Source organism: Microchirus variegatus (assembly GCF_963457635.1).
Source record: "Microchirus variegatus genome assembly, chromosome: 2".
Taxonomy (NCBI): Eukaryota; Metazoa; Chordata; class Actinopteri; order Pleuronectiformes; family Soleidae; genus Microchirus; species Microchirus variegatus.
Genome location: NC_139803.1, coordinates 24,280,406 through 24,302,573, shown reverse-complemented (window position 1 = coordinate 24,302,573; position 22,168 = coordinate 24,280,406). Strand labels below are relative to the sequence as shown.

General features: G+C 42.5%; 2 protein-coding genes across 2 annotated transcripts; both read left to right on the top strand.

Annotated features, from left to right (window-relative positions):
- Positions 1-3,266: 3,266 nt before the first annotated feature.
- Positions 3,267-16,340, top strand: dtx4a (deltex 4, E3 ubiquitin ligase a; the record flags this gene model as incomplete). The annotated part of the gene is made up of 8 exons (XM_083910079.1): positions 3,267-3,474; positions 6,553-7,738; positions 13,700-13,761; positions 13,938-14,099; positions 14,200-14,261; positions 14,433-14,753; positions 15,446-15,535; positions 16,110-16,340. 8 exons carry the CDS (start codon positions 3,267-3,269, stop codon positions 16,338-16,340), a joined length of 2,322 nt encoding a protein of 773 aa, XP_083766205.1.
- A 3,214-nt stretch (positions 16,341-19,554) lies between these two features.
- Positions 19,555-21,806, top strand: msantd1 (Myb/SANT-like DNA-binding domain containing 1; the record flags this gene model as incomplete). Its single annotated transcript, XM_083885813.1, has 3 exons — positions 19,555-19,887; positions 19,970-20,263; positions 21,515-21,806. The coding sequence occupies exons 1-3, from the start codon at positions 19,634-19,636 to the stop codon at positions 21,804-21,806; spliced, it is 840 nt and encodes a 279-aa protein (XP_083741939.1). The 5' UTR covers positions 19,555-19,633.
- Between the last annotated feature and the right edge of the window lie 362 nt (positions 21,807-22,168).

Below are 22,168 nucleotides of genomic sequence, written 5' to 3'. Positions count from 1 at the left end.
ATGTCAAATGTCTGTGACTGACATTTTTTTTAAGAAAGTGTGACATGCTATCTAAATTCACTTTTTTCCCTCTTGACTTCAGGCATGGGTGACTCTGTAACCGTCAAATATTATGACGAAACATCCCATCAAACTCCCATCATCCTTTTATTCTGCCTGTTGGGCCTGGTTGCATTGCTCATCTTCTTATACAGGAAATTGAACAAGGACAGTAACGGAGAATACACCATCCGAAACATGGTGTATAAGGAAGGAGGGATCAGAGACCAGACGAGAGGTGTAGCCCTGGCTGTGGGGACACGCCTCGGAATCCAGCTCTGGCCTCGCAGTGGCACTGAGGAGTATGGAGAGGAAATGCAGGACATCCAAGATGAGGAGGCACAGGTGAAGGCGGGTGATAGCCAGGGGAGCCACAGTGAAGGAGACGACCGGGAGGAGGAGGAGCAACATGGAGAGACAAATGGAGACGAAGAAGCCAACACCTCAGATGATACCACAAGTTTGGAGAGTGCGGAAGTAGGGGAGCAAACTAGGCTAACAGGGCAGCCACAGGCAAATGAAGGAATGGAGGAAAAAAGGGAGGACACGCAGGAGAAAGAAGCAGAAGAGGGAAATAAAGGGCCCGGATTGTTAATAGACCTAAATCAGTTCTCTGGAAGTGCCATCTGGTCTGGAGAAGAAGGAGGAAAGAGAGATGTGACTGCACTGTGAATCCAGCGAGGAAGTACAAAATAAGTCAGGTGAAGGCTCAGGGAAATAGTTAAGGTTACAATTCTGAAAAATGGAAATGAATAAAATAATGTTGAATACAAAAAAAACGGTATAAATGGTTAGAATTAATTAAGAGGATGACAGATGATTTGTGTCAGAGTTTACATTTTGTTATAAGGTACATTCACATTACCAGGCTGGAAGTGACTTGTAGCTGGGGTTTTTTCTGGGTTTTTTGGATGTGATTCTCAATTCCAGGTTTTAAATCAGACTTGTGCCACTTTGGTATGTGGTCCTCCATAGGATGTACTGTATATCTGACACATGGTCATATAAGATGAGTGTCATACTATACTGTATACTATGAGTTGTGTATTGTAGTAGGTTTTTTTTTTTTTTTTTTTTTTTTAATATCGCTGTAAATGCTTTTTTTTTTCACCCTAAAAATAAACATGTGAACATGTCCCTTTAAAAAAAACAAAAAAAAAACATTAAAGGTCCAGTGTGTAAGAACATTGTCTCTGCAGTTTGGAAACTCTCTTTACCAAGCACCAGGAAACTACAGTGGCCTTCACATACCAGACAGCATATGGTTAGCTTAATAGCATAGTTGACTAAGTCATATTTAAACGTTTTCGGGAAACAAGAAAAAACACAATTTTAAGCAAACACATTGGTAAAGTTAGGCAGATATCACAATTACAAAAAAAAGACTTCTGCAATTATGCTACTAGGCTAATGATATCGTTCTGCTTTGTTTGCATAGCTTCCACTTGTTCCAGTTTCGGGACGAAACATGGTGGCTCAATAATATGGCCGCCTCCTTAAACCACGAAGGCCATTGTCTAAATGTGAAGGGCTTATTTTAAAGGTGCATTATGTAATAAATCTAAAGCAACTGGCCATAAAATCCTCCTAATATGTCACAGAGACTCAGGAATAATGTTCATATAAAAAACTGAACTCACCAACAACAACAGTACAGCCAAAATATTTGCATTAAAAAAAATCTTTTGCTGACTGCAAATGATGTTTATGTTTTGAAATCATGTGATGGCATGTGGCGCCACCTACCGCCGCCTACCAATCATTGCAGTCAGTAGAGTCTCAGATGCCGAGCAACCACGGGTTGCCAGTTACGTCAGAAAACGAAACCTAAAAGACCAAAAAGTATTTTGAATTTGAATGTAGTAACCGTTTTTGGCCACATTCTTTCATATGGCACCTTCATGATACACTTCTTGAAACATACTATATATAGTATATATATATATATATACTATATATAGTATAGTATAGTAATATATATATATACATATATATATATATATATATATATATATATATATATATATATATAAAATAGTGTTTTGCCAATGAACATCACCCAAATATTGTACACTGAACATAGCTCAAGTTCTGTGTATCAATAATGTTTAAGGATGTAATATATTGATGACCAAGTTGAATAAATATATATCTTATATAATATGTATATATATATATAACAATGAAACTGAGAGCACAACGAATCGTGGACCTGACGGGGATGTAGCTCAGTGGTAGAGCGCGTGCTTCGCAAGTACGAGGCCCCGGGTTCGATCCCCGGCATCTCCAGAGCGTACGCTTTTTTGTATAATGGAGTCATTTACATGTCAACACACTGCACAACAAAGCGTACGTGACACGAGAGCACTTGCTTGATTCTGATTGGATGTTGGAAGCCAACGAGGCGTGGGAGTGTTGGTGCACGCGCGTGTCCAAACATTTGTGTGTGTGGAAGAACTAATTAGAAGTAAGACAAGAGAGAGCGACGAGGTTGTATCATATGCAACTCTGGGTTTCACTTCAGGGCTGCGCACGTTTCTCCTCATTGTGACTGATGGATCATTATAAAGCAAGCAGACTGTTTTCCTGAGCTGTGATTTGACTGGAGACACTGGAGCAGCAGGTACATATGACACACGCACACACACGCACACACACGCACAGATTTATTTATTCGTGTAAAAATCGCATGCATTCCGCCTGCAAAGCCGGATCCGTGACAGTAACCTACTTTACGAGTGCCGCACCACCCTCTGAGCATCCAAGTTGCATTTTCCTCCTCTCACCCTAACTTGACTGTGAGCCGGAGAAATGATTTCAGCGAACGTCACTCATCTGCATAAAAGGGAGTAAAATGCAACCATCCTCCTGCGAGGCTTTCTGCGCCTTAGAAACGCTCTCTCCATCCGCGCCGTGCGATTAAAGGACCTAACTAATTGCTGCGTATACGAAACTACAAACATGGAAGGTACAGTTTGCATGTACTGTCATCTCCCTACTAATATGTATGTGCATATATATTTATATACAAATATGTATTCATAGCCTCAGATGGGAGCCACATCTGGGTTGCAAACTGCCCAAGATGGATGCAGCGCCGCTGTGCGCAGGGATGCACGGCGGAGCGGCAGCAGAGCATCTGTGAGGGCGCACCGTTTTCCCCTTCATTCCTGCCAGAATATGACTCATTTCGTGTGTTTGTTTCCCCTCGCCATTGCAGGAGTAGGATGTTACTAGCGTCCGCTGTTGTGGTATGGGAATGGCTGAACGAGCACGGACGCTGGCGGCCCTACAGCCCGGCTGTCTGTCATCACATCGAGGCAGTCATCCGGAGCGACCCGCGGTGTGGTAGTGTTGTCCTCGGTCAGGTGGACTCTCGCCTCGCGCCCTACATCATCGATCTGCATTCCATGCACCAGTTCCGACAAGACACAGGTGAGCAGGAGCAGAAGGCTGCATGCGAAGAGCCAGGGCCTGAGCTGGAGGCCTCTTTTATTTATTTATTTAGCCATTGGTTGAGTCGAGCAGGCACCGTGCACATTGATAAACAGTTTTGTGAACGTGCCAGAGGCTGCGTTTCACCTGTGGTCGCTTGCACGGTTTGTGAAACCACCACATGCTTGAAAGCAGAATAGAATTCACCAAGTTGAAGAGCAGCAATGTTTGATGGAAACATCATTTAAGACACCTTACTGGTGCCAAATACATGGCACATTTATAATTAAGCACATGCAACATGTGCTGCATAGTTAAACATACTGATTAGAACAAAAAAAAAAAAACTGGAGAAAATGCATGCACACAATGAAACAGTCTGACAGAACATAGAACAGTGACAAACATGCATGTCGGTAAATGTAATCAACAGGTGACAGCACATATACACTCAGGACAGTTGAGTGCAGTTTATGGCACTTTTCCACTGTACAGTTGTTTTTGCTTTCCCATTTCCAATAGTACCTGGTACCTGGTGCTTTTTTATTAGTGCCTGTAGATTCCAAGCGGGCTGAGCCGATACTAACAACAAACTGCTGGCCACTGACTTGGTGAGAGTTTTGTCACTGGAAGAGTCACGGCACGGGAATCAAACGGAACAATGGCCAAATGTAGATCAATTTAAAATACTGAAAACATCCAGGTTAGGGTTATTTATTTATACAGAATGGTAAATTACTGAGTCTAGCCTGCAACCAGTGATTTAACAAATTCATTTGCGAACTTATCAAAGCAAAATAAATGGGTTAGGGTAGGGGTTGGGATTCGGGTTAGGGTGAGGGTTAGGGTTAGTTGATGTTATTATTCCGGTTCTGGTTGGTCTTCGTAAAGAAAAGCAATGTAACAGTATTAGTGTGTTGCGTCCTTCCTCTGAAAATGGGCTCTGTCCAGCAATACTATCAGACCTGACTGCTGGTGGAGATTGGTGAAATTGGTGGTTTTCGATGCACTTCAATGTGGTACAAAAAACAATAACCTACTAATCAATTTAAAAGTTAATATTTAGTTGATTAAAATATGATATATTTTTGCTTATGGGGAGGTATTTCCAGTTTGATATAGTCACAAAAGGAAAGGAGGACAGAGGCGGACGATGAACAAAAGCGCTGCTCAAAGTCGGAAGTGGTAAATCGAGTCATTCTGGTAGAACCAGTTTGTGTTTGTGTGTCTCCATATCTCTCTATCATGAGCACAATTTCTGGCACAAATCCATTATTGTGAGAATATTTTAGTTCAAGCAACCACATTAAATTAAGGTTAAGGGACAATGGAATACATTGACTACATAACTGTATGTGTTGCATTATTGCAATAGGGTTTTAATTAGGTTTACATTAGATTTGCAGTAAGGGTTGAGACAATAAAGGTCAGTGTACAGGACTAGGGATTACATTATTGTGACAAGTATCACACGTGTGAATGTGGACGTCTTTCTTTGGTTGTGGGGATAAAGTTTGTCTCAAAATCAACACAACATTTTTAAGTGTACAGGAATTTAAGATGTTTCCAGGTTACAGTGATCTCATAACAACAAAGCCATTCAGTCTCTGTTCAGTTATATACACCGTAAACATTTTATTTCTTCATTTCATACGCCATCATCAAGCACTGTACTGTCACAGTAAATGGACATAAGACATGATTGATCACAAGTCAAAGCTTTGTGAAATGGAAGCAGCCAGGGCAGTAAGGCAGGAAACTGTCAGTAGTCTAGCTTTGGCAGAGACCCCGACATCACCATTCTATCTCACTGCAGGCTGACAAAAGCCTTTGTGTAGTTTGTTTTCGAATGTGGGAAATGTGGGAGGTAGACAGGGTGCCCCTGTCTAAATAGGAGGCAGAGATGAGAAGGGGGAGGAGGAATTTCACGACTCTGCGATCATTGACAAGTGAGGGTTGATGGGAACAGATTTTGCAAATGAATTCCCCTGTTGTCTTGTTAAATGTGGCAAACTGTTTGCAAACATCCTGTGTGGAAGAAAAGTTGATGACTGTTAAAAATATATATATATATATATATCTACATGGACAGTATTCTGAACCATCCACAGGCTCAGGAATGGGCTCGAGAGGTCATGTGGTCGGAGATTAAAACTTAAGTTGGCTGGTAATATTTCTGGGGCTCAGTAGAAAGACGCATGATGACCACAAAGATGTGCAAAATATCCCCAAACAGGGATAAAACAACCACAAAGGGGGCCACCTTGGGTGGCTATTTTTTGTCTGTTTCTTTATGATTTTACAAAACCCATCATAGCTGCAGATTAAACATGGGAGAAAGATGAAAGTGAAAAAGCTCTTCTTGTAACATCAAGCTTAGTAAAGTTTATTTTTTTTAAACTGTGTACTCGTCCTAAAGAAAAAAATTCAATATGGGGAGGTTTTAAAGTATGAGGACACTGTGGAGTTTCTCTGGGCAGCCTGGGAAAGCAAACACAGCCAGCTTTGGGTAGAATCAAGGCTGCCAACCAATCAGAAAACAGAACAGCGTGTGCTGTTACCAGGGGCAACCTGTTTGCCCAAATCCTTAGCAAGCAAACACGGACATGTTGAATTTGTTAAGGTTGTAATCTACTTGTCCACAATGTAGTAGTCCAGTAGCTCTCATCATGATGACATCTGTTATGTTTCAACAAGCAAACAGGCTCAGTGCTTCCAACTTTACATTTAGAGTAAGAGTCTTATGTGGAGAAATGTCAGTTGGTGTACATCACTCTGGCACTCACACCTCATATTATCATCCTCCTGACCGATTTGATTATGTGCAGATCACGTCATGTACAGGTCTGACAATATTAACATTGATCACTATGAGATTTCTTTCTTCTAATGGTTAAAATCTTATTTCATGTTGCAGTCGCGCAAGTAGAGCTTTGATTCACTCAAGCTTCCTTCGCTCTCTTTGTCATCACAGTCCTACTTAGTTGTATCCACATGCCATCAGCTCGCTGAAGACAAATGTTAAGAATGTGCATTAAACTTTTGCCTATGTTGTCACCGTCTGACCCACTGCCTCAGGTACCCTTCGACCGGTACGACGTAGCTTCTACGACCCCACTTCAGCGCCAGGCCAGGGCTGGTTGTGGGAGTGGGAGAACGACGCTGGCAGTTGGACGGCATACGACACGGACGTGGGCATCGCCATCCAGGCAGCACGAGATCGTCAGCAGCCCTGGCTGGACCTGGCGCCGCTGGGTTTCTGCTACCTCATTGACTTCGAAAGCATGACCCAGATCAACGGGCAGACGCAACGCTGCCGGCGCATCCAGCGCCGCTCTGACCTGGCTTACCCGCTGGTGTCCGGACCCTTGCCTAAGTCCCACCATGCCTGGGGGCCCGCGTCAATGCCCAGCAATGCAGGACTGCTTGGTGTGGATGTGTCTGGAGTGGGCATGGGGCTCAGGATGAGCAACAGTGGGACTGGAAATGGGAGTGCATACCCCAGCGGAGCACTCCCTGCTTCAGCCATCACCTCTCTGGGACAGCCATGCGCCTGTCAGCAGTGCATGTTGGTGCTGAGTGTCAAAGCGGGCACCATGTCAACTGCTCACACCCTGGGTCGAAGACCGCCACAGACCAAACCACCAAGTCCCAAAATCAGCAGTCACCCTGCTCCTGGAGGCTCGTATTCACTGACTCTCCCTCGGCCGCCTTCCCTGTCACGATCACTGTCCCCAAACAGGACGTCTATATTTGGGGCAACAGGTGGCTATAGTGTCAGTGGGATGGGTGGTGCAGGAGGTGTGAGCATCGTTGGTGGCAGCGGCATTAGCGGTGCCAGCTTTGGCTTTGGTGGCGGCTTCACTCACTCTCTGTCCCTCCTCGGCTCAGCCACTGCAGCCCTCTCCATCTCCTCCACCCGGCCCCCTCCTCCACCTCTCCCCCCGCCGCCGCCTCCTCCACCGCCGCTCACGTCGTCCACATCGGTTGCCACCTCTCCCCCTCACCCCTCCAACTCCTCATCGGGCCCCCTCTCCGTTTCCTGTTCCGCCTCTGCAGTGTCCCCTCCGGGCCCCTCTCTCATCTCCACAGTGGCCTCCACCTGCACGCCCTCGCCTTCGGCCCGTGTCCTGGGTCCAGTGTCTTCGTCCGGTGCGGCTGCCTGCGCGGCGCCTCTGCCACCTCGGTCCAGCCTGGCTGGGCTGAGTCGGCCCGCACTGCAGCGCATTGCCATGGCTCAGTCACGTGCCCTTATTGCCTCTGGGTGAGTAGATAAACCACAGCAGTCACATGTCGTTTTGCTCAAAATATTCTCTAATGCTCAGTCTCCCAATGATAAAACGACTGTGTGTACCTTTTAAATATCAACAAATGTCTGTGACATTCAAACATTGTCGATTGAGATCGCACAATGCTATCAGCTCCATGTGTTTCTCAGTATATTTCAGTGCTGCATACAGGAAGTGATTTGTTTGGCAACAGCAATATTCCGCTAGTAATGCGAGACGGCTGCAAACAGGTTGGGATATGACCGTAAACAAAGAAACACCTACGAAAAGTTTCAGAAGTGATTGGTGTATCGTCCTTCAGTCAGGTCTGATAGTTTTGCTTGACAGAAACTAAAGGGAGGCAGAATAAAAACAACAAATATCACTAAAAGTTTGGCACTGTACCTTTAAATAGGCAGAATTATGGTATAATTTGGATGATACACTACCTTCTCAGTGAGTATCAAGATCAAATGTACATAGAAAATAATCTTTCTTGTATTTTGAATGGACAACATTATTTTACTATTTGATCAATTATTGATTTTTACTGTATCTAATACAAAGTGAGGCCTTCTTAAGGGCAACAGTAACATAATTTGAGACAGGACTTTCTCATTGTTTGACATCAGTGCTCATTAGCATTTCTTTTAGCTTTGTCACAAATTCCGCCAGGCTTGTTCTTTTCAACGGGAAAAACAATGACAAGCATTCATAGAGAATCCGCCAACTTTTGCACCCATTCCAGGCATTTACCATGCAGCAACTTCACGACGGCTTTCATTTTATTCCGACAAACAACAGGGAACCTGTGGATTCTGGAAGTGTCTGGAAAGCACTTGCTCAAGGGTGGGTAACCGTGGCAACCAATGTGGGCCAAAGATTTCAGAAAGCTTCACTGATTAAAAGGGTTCCAGTTTCACCCAACAGATCACGTCTGAACCACATCTGGATTGTGACTTCTGTGAACATAATGTCCGATATCTTCCCTTAGTGCTCGTCTTGTCGTGACGACTCTTGTTTTTTTTTGTATGTTGTTCTGATGTCGAGAAAGAGGCTTGGAAATTGCAGTCTGGAAATCTGAGTGTGATCTCACGAAGTGTTGGCCAGAGTGTGTTGGTGATGAAAACAACACATACGAAAGAGTGAGACTGATACAAAAATAGGTTTTCAGATTGTTTTGATTGCAGTGTTTTCTTCCACACATAAATATTAGCATATGTCATTAAAAAGACCCAAGCCTAAACCAGTTTTAAATAAAGGAAAAGTCTTTTATCCAGTCTTTTATTGAATGTAAAAAAAAATGTCAAAACTGGATGTTCTTATTCTGGTTTTAACAAGTTAATTATTTTTGTTTTGTTTATATGGCAAATATACATTGCACATATGATAATTTAGCAACTGCTTTCCTATACATCATTTTATTGTTGTTTACTGTTGTTCAGCATCTCAGCATTCAGGTGACTTTTTTTTTATACAGACAACAGCTGCTTCAGTGCATGTTAGTATATAAGTAAAGCACAGGAAGTCACAGTCTGCAGGTGCCATCACCAGAGGGTGCTGTTCTCAGTTCAATGAGCAGGGACAGCAGCTGTAGTTTCATCATTTTTATTATAACTCACCGTCTTTCAGCCAGCGGCGTCCTTTAGTGAGCACGTTACAAATGTTAGCCTCTAGATTTCATCATATTCCTATTATAGCTCCTCATTTTAGCAACTTTTTTTCCTCCCCATCATGATTTAAAAGTCTTTCTTATGCTGGAACATAAATGTTGAAGCACTTGATGAAAGCAATGTATCATGAAAATTGCCCAGACTCACACACAAGAGCTGCTAAAGATCCTGCTGAAGCTGTGGTTTTAATGAACGTGGCTGCCTGTAATGTCATCAAACACTTGATCTTAGTCACTTCCATGTGAACATATCCACTTTCCTAATCCTCACATTAGTATATAAATATATAAAAATACCAAACAGCACATGCTTAATAATCCTGCTGCGGTAATCTGAGCTGTGTGACTGACCCGTTCTTTGAACATATCAGGTGAGAGTGCTCCTTCATCCAGCAGATGGTCACACCTGCTGCTGCACTAACACCTACAACGTCTCAGTTCCCTCTGATCCCGTTAGCGCAGGGTTCTCCGCTCACCTTTCTGCCCCTCGTCGTCCTTCTTCTCCCATTCATCTGGTTCTTAGTGCAAGCTCCACTTAGTTGCCCTGCTGTCACATCATCTCACTGCTTTATCGTCCATTTCAATCATGCCACTGTGTTGGATGGAGATGCTCCTGTGCTGGAGGGGAAAGGTCTGAGAGCCTTTCAACCGATCACATACAGTAAATACTACTAATAATAATAATTATCAGGAAGCTGGGATAAAAGGGAATACTGATTCAGTTAATCATTCACAAGAGAGACCTGTTTTGGGAAAGACAGCAATTAGTGACAAGCAGAAGGGCCCAACATATAGAACTAATATTAGAATGATTGAATACCAAAACAGGGACACGTTTCTGAAGATACTTGTTTTAAATTCCCAAGTGAGAGCAGTGTTCTTCTACAAGGGCTGAGGTTCTACCTGGAACCATTTGCTTCTGAAAAACCCTCTCTTCTGGAAAGGGGTTTTTCAAGGGTTCTTGGTAACACTAATGGTTCCAGTAAGAACCATTTTGATCCAGAAAACACTTTAAAACCCCTTTCCTGAATAAAGGGTTTTAAAAGGGTTCTTGATAAAGGTTCTACCTGGAGCCAAAAAGGGTTTTCCTATGAGGAGAAGCTGAATAACCTTATATGATTCTACTTTTATTTCTAGTTTAGCTGTTTTTTTATTTTTATTTCTAAGAGTGTAGCTGGTACATAAAAATGAACATAGTCAAATGTTCTTCGAAATGGGAAACCTAATTTACAAAACTGATGTGATTTTCGAAAGAAGAAGAGCGTTTGAGACCATGAACTCGTCAAGGAAACGTTTACTGACATTATAAATTAAAAAGTAGAATTTTCCTCACAGACTTCCATTCGCCCCCTGCTGGCTGAAAGAGTGACCCTGATAGAAAACTAGGTTTTCATAAGGTTGAAGCACTAGTCCTGCACAAATATTAGTGCCATTAAAAGAGCTTCACTACTAAAATCATACAGCCGTTTTATATGCAGACCTCAGAATCAGTGTTTCAAAACAGGAAATGGACTTCAGCTGAGTGCATCTTTTTGCATCTGTTTTATTCATTAGTTAAAATGAGGTCAGAGGGTCAAAATGAGGTCAGCGTGACTGAGCTTGTGCTGAAATAACGTAAAGTAGTAGTAGTCGTTTTGTTGTTGTTTTGTGAGGAAGCTGGCCTGCAGTGAAATGGAGCAGATGGTTTTCAAAGTGAGGAGTTCAACTCTCCAAAGTGTCTCTCCAACATCACGGATTATGACAATGACGAGAGTCTTTTTTGGTCTCACACCTGTTGCTCGCCCTCCTCTGCTCACTGAAGCGGGTTTTCATTTCTACATGTGTGTGCCAAAACCACGGAACCTCGCCACGTTCTAATCGGGTTCATCTCTTTCTCTTATATATATATGTGATTTAGTTTGTATCTGCAAAAGTGCGCGAACAACACCATATGTGGCACCATTTGTGTGTCTCCACCGCCATCATCACGATCCAGCACTGCAGATGGAGGCTGCTCTAATGCCACCAGATTAGCCGGGGATCAAAGAAACGTGACTTGACCGACACTCCTTTAGATTCCCAGCCTTTCTCTCTTTTCCCCCCCCGCTGCCTTCCTTTAACCTCTACACTACAATGGTCACGTTAACGTGGTCGTCACGCAGATATCAATCGGCTTATTCCTGGTTTGGCCTAGTCTGCTTTACATTCAGTGACTGGAATACAAGGGACTTAATCCCACAGTTTGTTCCATTGGTAAACAAACAAGGTGAAGGGAAGTATAATTAGATTGACAAGTAAAGGATCAGTACAGCACACTAATTATTGTTTTTCGTGTCATCGATGCATGGTAATACTGGTCATTCATGTCCTTTAGCTTCCCGTAAACTGAAGCCTAATCCTTGAAAATTGAAATGTCTAATTTTTAATCTTATTATTTGGAGAAATTACAAGTGAAAAAAAAACCATATATATTGTTATTTTCAATTTATTTTCCTTGCCATTTAAATACATCAAAACATTACAATATAATAAATGAAAAATATGTATGTAGGTTGTCTTGTGTGATGATCATCCATGTTGTTTATTGATCAGAACAGATGAACTATTTCATTATAACATAAGAAAATTCAAAGTAGGGAAATATAATAAGATATAAAACACTAGAATATATAAGAACCATATGCCACAGCTATGCAATAATGCATCAATTAAAGAATCAAATATAAGATAAAAAAAACAATACATATTATAAGAACCATATTTCGATTTCTTTTTGGTAATGCATGTTTATTATTTATTATCCTTATCCTTACTGTCTTGCTGCTGTAACACTGTAAATTTCCCCACTGCGGGACGAATAAAGGACTTCTTATCTTATCTTATATGTCACAGCTATATTGAGCATGTGGAATAAAAAAAACGTCAATGAGTGTGGCTGTTCAACATAATGATAGAAAAAAAAGTGTTTCTCTGGCCTTACACAAAAATGAAAATGTCCTTTTAATATTAAATGTTTTTTGTCTGAGATCTACAGAAATGAGGAGCCTTATATTTATTTTACTCACACATTGTGCTCAATACATACAGGTAGTCGTGTGTTTTCCAGTCTCGTGGCCGCCCGGCTCAGTGACGTAGCAACCTGCAGGGTAATCCCTGCCGTGATGAATCTGTGGCCTACAACCAGAGTTTAGTCAACAGATGGAAACAGGTAGATTAGCCCTATAAAAAAGAGGGAGGGAGACCTGACACCAACACAGAAGCAGAGGGAGACGAGAGAGGGAGAGGAGGAGACGGAGACATACTGACGTACGACTGAAGGAACGATTAGAGAAAGAAACGAATGGGAACAGACAAAGTAGTCTGACAAATTGATATTGTTGCCGGAATATTTTTACTCTTGGCGTGTGTTTTTTTTCACGAAGGAAAGATGACTATTATTAAAGCTGGCAGAGCGTAAGTACTCACCTGCAGTGGCACTGTGTTGTGTTTCATGTCTAGAAGTTTATTCAGACTCTTTTGACGCATTTAAGCCTCTCCTTTTTATTTCTATTTTCACTTAGACCAAAAATATAATATTTGGATAATTACAAAAATTGGATATTACATTTTGAGTTGAAAAATACTGTAATTTGTCAAAAAAAAAAGTACAATTATTATGGTTCCTGCTGGGTTATGGATAAATATTTAAATACTACTACTGTTACCTTAGAATTTACAGCAACATACCTAATTTATCATGTTCTGTAATCCTAAAGCCCTATATATATATAGATGAAATCCCATCTGATAATTATAGGTCAGTAATGACCTAGGTCAGGGTAATGACTAGCCACATCTGTTTCTTTACATGACTCGGCAAAAGCTCCCTAATCCGATGACAACGGGTGAACTGAACACTAGCATACACTTTATGAGATACAGAGGACATCTGATGTCCAGAGTGGTCTGATTTAAGGTTACTTGGGCCTGTTTTTATAAACTTGAGCCAGTCTGGTCATTTGCCTCTGACCTCTGCCATCAAAAAGGCATTCATTGCCTGCATATGTTCTCTTTTTTGGCCCGTTCTTTGTAAACCTTCGAGAGGATTGTGTGTAAAAATCCAATTTTTTAACATGCCTCACTATCTGAACTGAGCAGTAGTACCTAATAAAACCGTTGGTGATCGTATGCTCTGGCCATATGTGTCTCTTTGCAGGTGACTCATTAAATACTCACACCTTCAGTTTAGGCTGTGTTTGTGTTCTTTTAGCAAGTCGTCGAGTTGTAAATAAACGTGTTTTTGCATGTGTGTGTTTGTGTTTTTCAGTGTGCCAACTGTTCCAGTGAAGAACCTGAATGGATCCAGCCCTGTGCATCCTGCACTGGCAGGTAAATATCCGGACACATTATCGCATTTTGCCCCACATTTTAAAACTAAATTCACCAGCCCTCACCAGAATAGGTTAATAATTGCACAGATATTTCCTTGATAGGTAACCTATCATTCAATGAGTAAACCGCCTAAACAACATGTCTCACATCCACCCTCTTCTGGTTGTATGCAGGTATTACAGGCATACTGATGAGCGCAGCAGGACTCCCTGTGTGCCTGACCCGTCCGCCCAAGCTGGTGCTTCATCCGCCACCGGTCAGCAAGAGCGACATCAAGCCTGTGCCCGGTCTGGGCCACTGCTGCCGTAAGACGACCAAGAAACAGGCCAGAAAAGGTGGGTCCAGTGAGGATGAAGTGGGCGTTTGTTTTTGGCCGAATGTGCGTTTCTGTTCAGAATCATTTATTTAAATAATTTGTGTCTCTTCATCTCTTAGGCAAGACTCCAGAGGAAGTGGTGAAGCGTTACCTGCAGAAAGTCCGCAATCCCCCAGAAGAGGTCAGTTGCTTTTAGACATGAGTTCTCACAATATTGTGATTAGGTCTTAACACTAGCCCTGCCATATATTCCCACACTTTATCTTATGTCAACATTGCGGTAGTAAAAACAGCTGCAAACAGGTTGCAGAAGGGGTTTTCAAAATCACATGAAATGATCTTCCCTCTTTAGGACTGCACCATCTGTATGGAGGCCCTGGCAGGACCGTCGGGCTACAAGGGTCCCGGCGTGGGTGGTATCTCCCGAGCTGAGTCTGTGGGCCGCCTGGCACAGTGTGGCCACCAGTACCACCTCCAATGCCTCGTCGCCATGTACAACAACGGCAACAAGGACGGCAGCCTTCAGTGTCCCACCTGCAAGACCATTTATGGAGTCAAGACGGGCAACCAGCCCCCAGGCAAGATGGAGTACCATGTCATCCCCCACTCGCTGCCCGGTCACCCTGACTGCAAAACCATCCGCATCATTTACAACATCCCTCCTGGCATCCAGGTAAACTGAAGCCAATCATCTCTGTGGCTGTCAGTGTTGGGCAAGTTACTCAGGAAGTGTAATACATATTACGCTATACTATTTCTTTGCTCAAACAGTAAGATATATTACTCACTTAAATACAATCAAACAACTTCTACTCATCCCTTCAAACACTAACAACAAAATATAAGAGATTATTACATTAAAAAAACATATGTTTGCAACAGAAAGTCACCAAAAACCTGCAGCTGAAAAGATCTCTCTTTCTCTCACACACACAAGCATCCGGAAAGTCCAGATTCAAATGTTTACTGATGTTATAAATGAAGTCAGAAATAGCCCGTAGGCTTCCTTTCAAAGTGAGAACCAGGAGCGTCACCCCCTAGTGGCTATACAGTATATGTTTACTTCCTGGTCAGGTGCATCTGGCAAACTGGAAGACTTCATTCAGTGTTCACATGTGGTCTATGGTGCCGATGTGCATGAAATTAAACTGTGAACATGTTCAGTGATCGGGTCAGGTCTACATCAGACAGCAATTCCTTACACTACTTATTACTTGGTAAAATAATCATCTTCAGGTGTGTATGTAGTATATCACTGAGTAACGTGTTACTGCCCAACACTTGCTGCAAAAATATCACAATATTTACTTTTTTAGTCTTTGCTTTGAATGATTATAACTTTGTGATCTTTTGTGATCTCTTCAGGGGCCAGAGCACCCAAATCCAGGCAAACCCTTCACCGCCCGTGGTTTCCCCAGACACTGCTACCTCCCCGATAGCGAGAAGGGACGCAAGGTAAATGAGCTAACGTCTCCTCTTTCTGGTTTGGAGCTCCAGTAATTTGTCATTTCTGTTGCCAAAACATTGGCGTGATTGCACTTTTCCATTATACGGTATCTCGCAACAACTCGCTCAGAGACTGAGTGTCTCAACTCTGACACTGACTTAAAAATCCAGAAAAGCGTTTAATCCCCAATATTTAGCAAGGACATTTCTAAATTCTCAATATTTAACAGAGGAGCCAGGTGTATTCTGGGACACCGACAGCTGGCGATCGTGACCCGAATCACAACTCGTTCAGACGTATTTCAGTTCAGTGACATGCAGGAAGTACTGATCTCATCTTTTTAATGAACTGATTCTAAAGATTCAGTTTACCCCCCCCCCCCCCCAAAAAAAATGACGTCACAACAGTTTCATGCAGCTGTGTGATGACAACCCTGCCCACGTTGTGCCTGATACCAAACTGAGTGGAGATGAGTCGTGCCATAACTTTATAATGGAAAAGTTTGTATCAAGTTACCCACTACAGCTTTAAAGCATAACATGATTATGTGATACCATTTTCTTTCCTAACGTCTTCATCCAGGTTCTGAGGCTCCTTCTGGTAGCGTGGGACCGCCGGCTCATTTTCTCTGTAGGCACGTCCAGCACCACCGGCGAGTCCGACACAGTCATCTGGAACGAGGTGCACCACAAGACAGAGTTTGGCTCGAACCTGACTGGCCACGGGTATCCTGACCCTGGACACTTGGACAATGTCCTGGAGGAGCTCAAGGCTCAGGGCATCACAGAGGAGGAGTGTTTACCCAGAGACTGAGCCCAATTCAAGACACTTAGGGCACGAGAAACCACACTGGAGTCTGTATACACACAATGCTGGAGAGAAACCTGGAGGTGGGAAAGCAAATTATTTTCAAGATCTGACTTAACAGACGGAGAGAAACTTTTACCACCGCAGAAGGAAAAAAAAACGGCTGAAGAAAAACAAAACTCTTCATGGCACCTTTACAGAAATAGTATCCTGTGACTGCATGAGTCAGTTTTCAGAACGGGGGGAATCATAATTTTCTTTTCACAGTAACGGTGTCAAGATCACAGATGTGAGACATTTGAGGCCACTGTGCACGTTTGAGTCAGTGTTAGATTAATAAAAAAAACTGTGAGGCTTCATATCAAGAATGTAACTAAGTCAGTTTTGCTGAACTGGAGTGTTTATCACTGCTGCTGCTGATGCGTGGAGTTGAAATGAGGTTATAATGAAGTAAAATGTGTGGGTTCTGTGTTTTTTTTTTTTAAAGTGTTAGTGCACAATCAGAAACAAGTTCTCACAACAGATACATATTTAAAGTGTATAACTGGATATCTGAGCATGGACATTTGCTGACCTCTAGTGGTACTTTTACAGAACTACATTCCTTTTTATGTTTGCTTTGTAACTTCTATTATTGTATATTATGAATACTTGATATATTACATCATATCAAATCCATTCTAACATGTTTTTTTTTTATATTTTGATTTTATATGGTGTGCTGGTGTCACTGAGATTGCCCAACACGTTATTTGCCCTTCACCAGCCCCCTTTCTTTAAAAAAAGTAAAATAAAATAAATAATAATAATAATAATTTTCAGCATTTTGTATTTAATTGTCTCACAAACTGACATTCCTTAACTGTTCTGCCATCAGAGCACTGGCACAATGAATAGCTTTCAGTTTTGTATCTGCATTATTGTTAGGACTGATGGGAACCCTGCCCCCCCCCCCCCAAAAAAAAGGTTAGACTGACCCTCCAGCCCCAGCGTAGATTTGCACAGAGGAAACAAACAACTCGTATCTGCTGTATTGTTTTTGTGTTACACACACACACACACACCGGCCTCAAATGTTCTAATCACAGTACAAAATATGCGACCGTTCGTTATTTTTTTTTTGTCATATTCAGTGTTTTCCATTAGCAGGTGCAAAAGACTATCTCTTGTTGTGGACGCACTTTTGGCCAAAGTCAGTGTTGGCGTCGTGTCGGTTTGCGTCGGGTCGGTTTGAACTGGGTCTGCTGCAGGCGTGGTTTATAAGACGAGATGTATGTGTTTACATACTAACGTAGGCCAACATTAAAAAGCATTTATACTTTACGATACTTTATGTATATGCACTGTACTGTATGTTTGTGTTTTATGTGCACAAATTTGCATTAAACATTTTTCTAAGGTTCAAACCAACTGGAACTTTTTTCCACCCCCCCCCCCTTTTTATTCTTTATTTTTGACTTGAATGACGTTCTTACATATGGCACCTTTAAAGTAAGATAATAATACACATTGTGTCTCGATAATTTGATAGATTTTAGTCGTGATGGTGGAGAAATTGTGTCAAAACATCCTGTTAAATTTTATCATATAGTTATTTTAGATTAATTCACTTACTTAACACTACTGACTTCTACATGTGCACATAAATGGAGCTTGACTGCTTTATCTGTAGATTAGTCTGGCTCTTGGATTAGTAGTCTGGATTACCTTTACTTTAATGAATGAAAACAAGATAAATAGAATTACATGTACCCATGCAGCAAGAAGATCTGGTATTGATAACACTGAATAAAATGAAATTGTTGTTTGTCTAAATGTGAGCAGTTAAGACACAGTTTTAAAGCTGTGTATCAAAAACAAGCAACCATAAAAAACAATAAGATGAATGTGAGCTCGTACTCATTATCACATTTCTTCACTGTTGGAGGCAAAGGCTGTTAAACTGGCAGCTGAAGGCAAAAAAAAAATAGAAGAAGAAAAAAATAGAAAAACACAAAGCCTTTCACATTAACTTTCATTCACTTCTCTATTGCTGCAACAGTGGGTGTTCGACGTGGCTCTTAAGTGGCAGATGTGATGGATCGGTTAAAGCTGCTCATTTGCGTGTATGACCGTACACACCGGCTGGCTGTCAGGTTACTGAGGAGCAGATGGGTTAAGGATCTAATCAGGGCAGAACAGAGTTAAGCTGGGCTGTCGGTGACATCAGCTAGTGGCACTAACAAAGATGAAGTGAGCCTCGTCGTGTTGCTGCATCATCGCTTGCTGCTCATCTGAGGCTGCACAAATAAATATGGAGAGACAATGCAGCAGAGATGCTGCAGAGAAAGAAAGGGTTTTTACTGTGTGCGCATTTGTGTAAAAGACCAGCAGAGGGAGGGAGTGAGAAAAGGGGGAGGGCGGAAAGGGAGGAGAAAAATGCTCATATAATGGTAGATTAGGGTGCTAGAGAGGTGGGGGTGGACGGAGATTTGTGCCTTGCTGAGACCTGAACGGGGGAGGGGTTTTTAACTGGTGAGAGAAACCCCTCCTGCAGAGATCCATTGTCTACCACCCTCAGCTATGAATAGAACGCTGATTACAACAGTCTACATATTGTATTCTAGAACCTGTAGTTGATCACCACATGTTGCCATGTTGTCTGTCATTTCCCCCTTGAAGTGTTTCACAGCTCTTCAGTGAAAGCCTTTTGCTCACATTTTTAGCACGGAAGGATTTCCTTTTCTTCTGCTTCATGCCAGACAAAGCAAACCTCTCCCCCGATCAAAACGACTTGTCTGTTATTAAAAGCTTTTAAAACGGAGCAATGTAGCCGACTATAACCCGATGTGTTGTTGCCAAGGTAACACATACCCGTAGTCTCTGCTCTCTCATTTTTTCTCCCTCCTCCCCGGGCTCATATTTCAGCCGTCTGGAGCGCTCACACTGCTGCCTTTCAACTAAAAGCTTTTTGTGCTGCCAGTGGAGGAGAATGAAGGGGAAAGGAGTGCAGGCGGGAGTGGTTAGAGCAAAGGGGAGGGAAAATGAAGGGCCACCCTCACCGTTGCCAAGGCAACTTGATGTCATGCTGACATCATGCACCACTAAAAGCTTTTAACCGGATTCTTCTCCTGCCTTAGGCCCCATTTTGAGTCCTCTTTCAGGCTAGGGGGAAGGGCACAGGCAGGAGTGTGTGTGCTGTCTTGCACGTTTCCCCACCTCGCACAGCTCTTAGCACAGTAAAAGACTTTCAAATCCAACCTCTAAAGATCCTCCTTCTGCAACCACTGGCAGCACAGGCCAAGAGAATCCTTTGAAACATGGCAACAGACGACGCTTTCAGCTACCTACTGCCAGGCCACAATGAGAAACACAGACGGGCCCCGAACTGGACCGACGGCGAAATGAAAGCGCTCCTCTACGTGTGGGAGGAACACCACAACGAACTGAAATTGAGCAAGAGGAACGCCAAGGTTTACGAGAAGATGTCCCAGAGGTTTTTCCAGCTGACCGGAGAGCAGCGGTTCAAAGAGGAGATCAAGATGAAAATCACAAACATGTCTTTCCAGTACAGGCAAGTGCACCAGGTCTCAGTCACTGAAAAATCCAGCTGTTGCATGACAATAAAAATTGTTCCTTTTTTTTTTTTTTTACAGGCGACTGAAAGCCACAGTAGGTGAAAGTGGCGAAGTGCCGGACTGGCCATACTACAAAGCCATTGACAAGATCCTCACCAAGCCGCTGGAGGGCGAGCGAGTGAACGCACTGGAGTTTCAGGCCTCGGGAGCAGGGCCTTCAACTTCCTCCCACTCTGCAGACAACCTGGTGCCCACCTCAGAGGAGGGGATGATGGGATTCCTGCCAGAGTATACAGGCTCCTCAGATGAGATGGAGATAAAGCAAGAGCTGGACTCTTTGAGCTCCGACAGTGACAACACACAGGGCTCCAGGTAATAAAAATGACATCATCCACACATACACACACACACAAACTAAGATGAACTTATCTGGTGCTGCACAATTAAGAGAGTAATTTAAACAGATGAGAAACAGATATAGGGCTGAAGCAAGTCACTAATTAATCAAGTATCCACTATTTTGATAATCGATCAATTAATCTGTTGAGTGTTTTTCAAAACCTCAGCTTCTTAAATGCGAATATCTTTGGTTTTCTGTGCTCCATATAACAAATACAATCATTAAGACTTACATTTGAGAACATCATCATTTCAACATTTCCTGCCATTTTATGGACAACTGACTAATCGAGAAAATAATCAACAGATTAATTTATTACGAAAAATGGTTTTGTTTTAGTTCTTCTCAAGCATTTCGGATAGAAATACGAACATCAACAAACAAAATCCCCTTTTCTAAGCTTTTCAAGCCACTATCTATTATTGACCTTCGCTTGGAGTTATATGTTTTCGCTTTCGTTTTTTGATTGTCTGTCTGTTAGCGAAAAGTCGCGGACGGATTTGGATTGAAGTGATTGAATTTTGGGCGTGATCCGTAGACTATATCACTATTTTTATCACTACTTTGTGTGTGCCTTGGCAGAGGTCTGCGCTCTCCGAGTGCTTTTCTAGTTAATTAAATGTAGTTTAGCCAATTCCCCCACAGCCAAAACCTACTATCCAGCTCTTTTTAGGCTAATTACCTTTCTAACACAACTGGAATTATCTGCTTCCTTCCTTTTTGAAGACTAAATTACTGTAGGTTTCACTTAGTCATGGGGCTTGTTTTTAAATGCAGGCTTGCTGCTTCACCTCAAGTTGTTATCAGACAAAAACTCTAGTCCAAACTCCAACTCACCTGATTCAAATAAATGGGTGGTTAAGACCAGGAGTGAGAAACCCTGCCTGCTCTAGTCTAAATGTCCAAAAAGACTGGAGTTTGCGATTCACAAACAAAGAATGTTGCTGGTTCAGACATGTTCACAACAGGAACAGGAATACGTGTCTGTACTTCAGTGCATGTCTTTAGATTTGGCTCTCTGCTCTTAGCCGTGCAGTTGAATAGGTTGAAGTTTGAAGTAGAAGAAGAATGAAATAATTTCCCTGATTATGTTATTTATTACATAATGCACCTTTAACAGTATTTTGAGTATTTTGAATGGTTGAGGTTTATGACGTGTGGCTTTGTGAGAAATGTGTTACAAATTTTAAGGCAATGACCTCCGCCCGTTCTCTGTTCTTCAGCTCCCATCCTGTGTCTGCGAGGAAGAGGTTCGCCAACAAGCATCTGTCTCTGAAGAAGAAGAAGCTGCGGACAATGCAGGCCATGCTACAGCAGCAAAAGAGGTCGAACCGTGCCATAGAGGAGACGTGCAGGGAGGTCCGCCGCTCCCTGCATCAACAGAACCTCCTCCAGGTCCAGTGTCTGCAGCTGCAGGAGCGTATGATGAACATTCTGGAGAAGATGATCCAGCTCCCGTCAGCCACGTCGACATCGTGGGTTCAGAGTGCGGTCAAAGACACGGGGAAGCCGTGAGGTGTGTGTTCGATGACAGACGGAGATCGTGTAGTCTGGTGTCACCTATAACCTCTTTGACACAAAAATAAAGTCCATTTATTTTTGATTTCTGATTAGCATTGAAATAGCGAGGTACACAATTGTGCTGTTGTGATTTCAGTTCATGACCTCAGCCTGAATATCATTCGTGCAAGTCAGGCTCCAGTGTTTTTAAAGGACACTTGTAGCAGATCTTCTTTGTTGATAGTTTTTACTGACTTCAAAACACGGTGGCAACAGTAGCATAGCAAAAAAAAAAACACAGACTTGTTACATCATCCCTCCACACTACACCAGGAAAATTACAAGATGTGAAATGTTTGATGCCAAAACATGGAAAT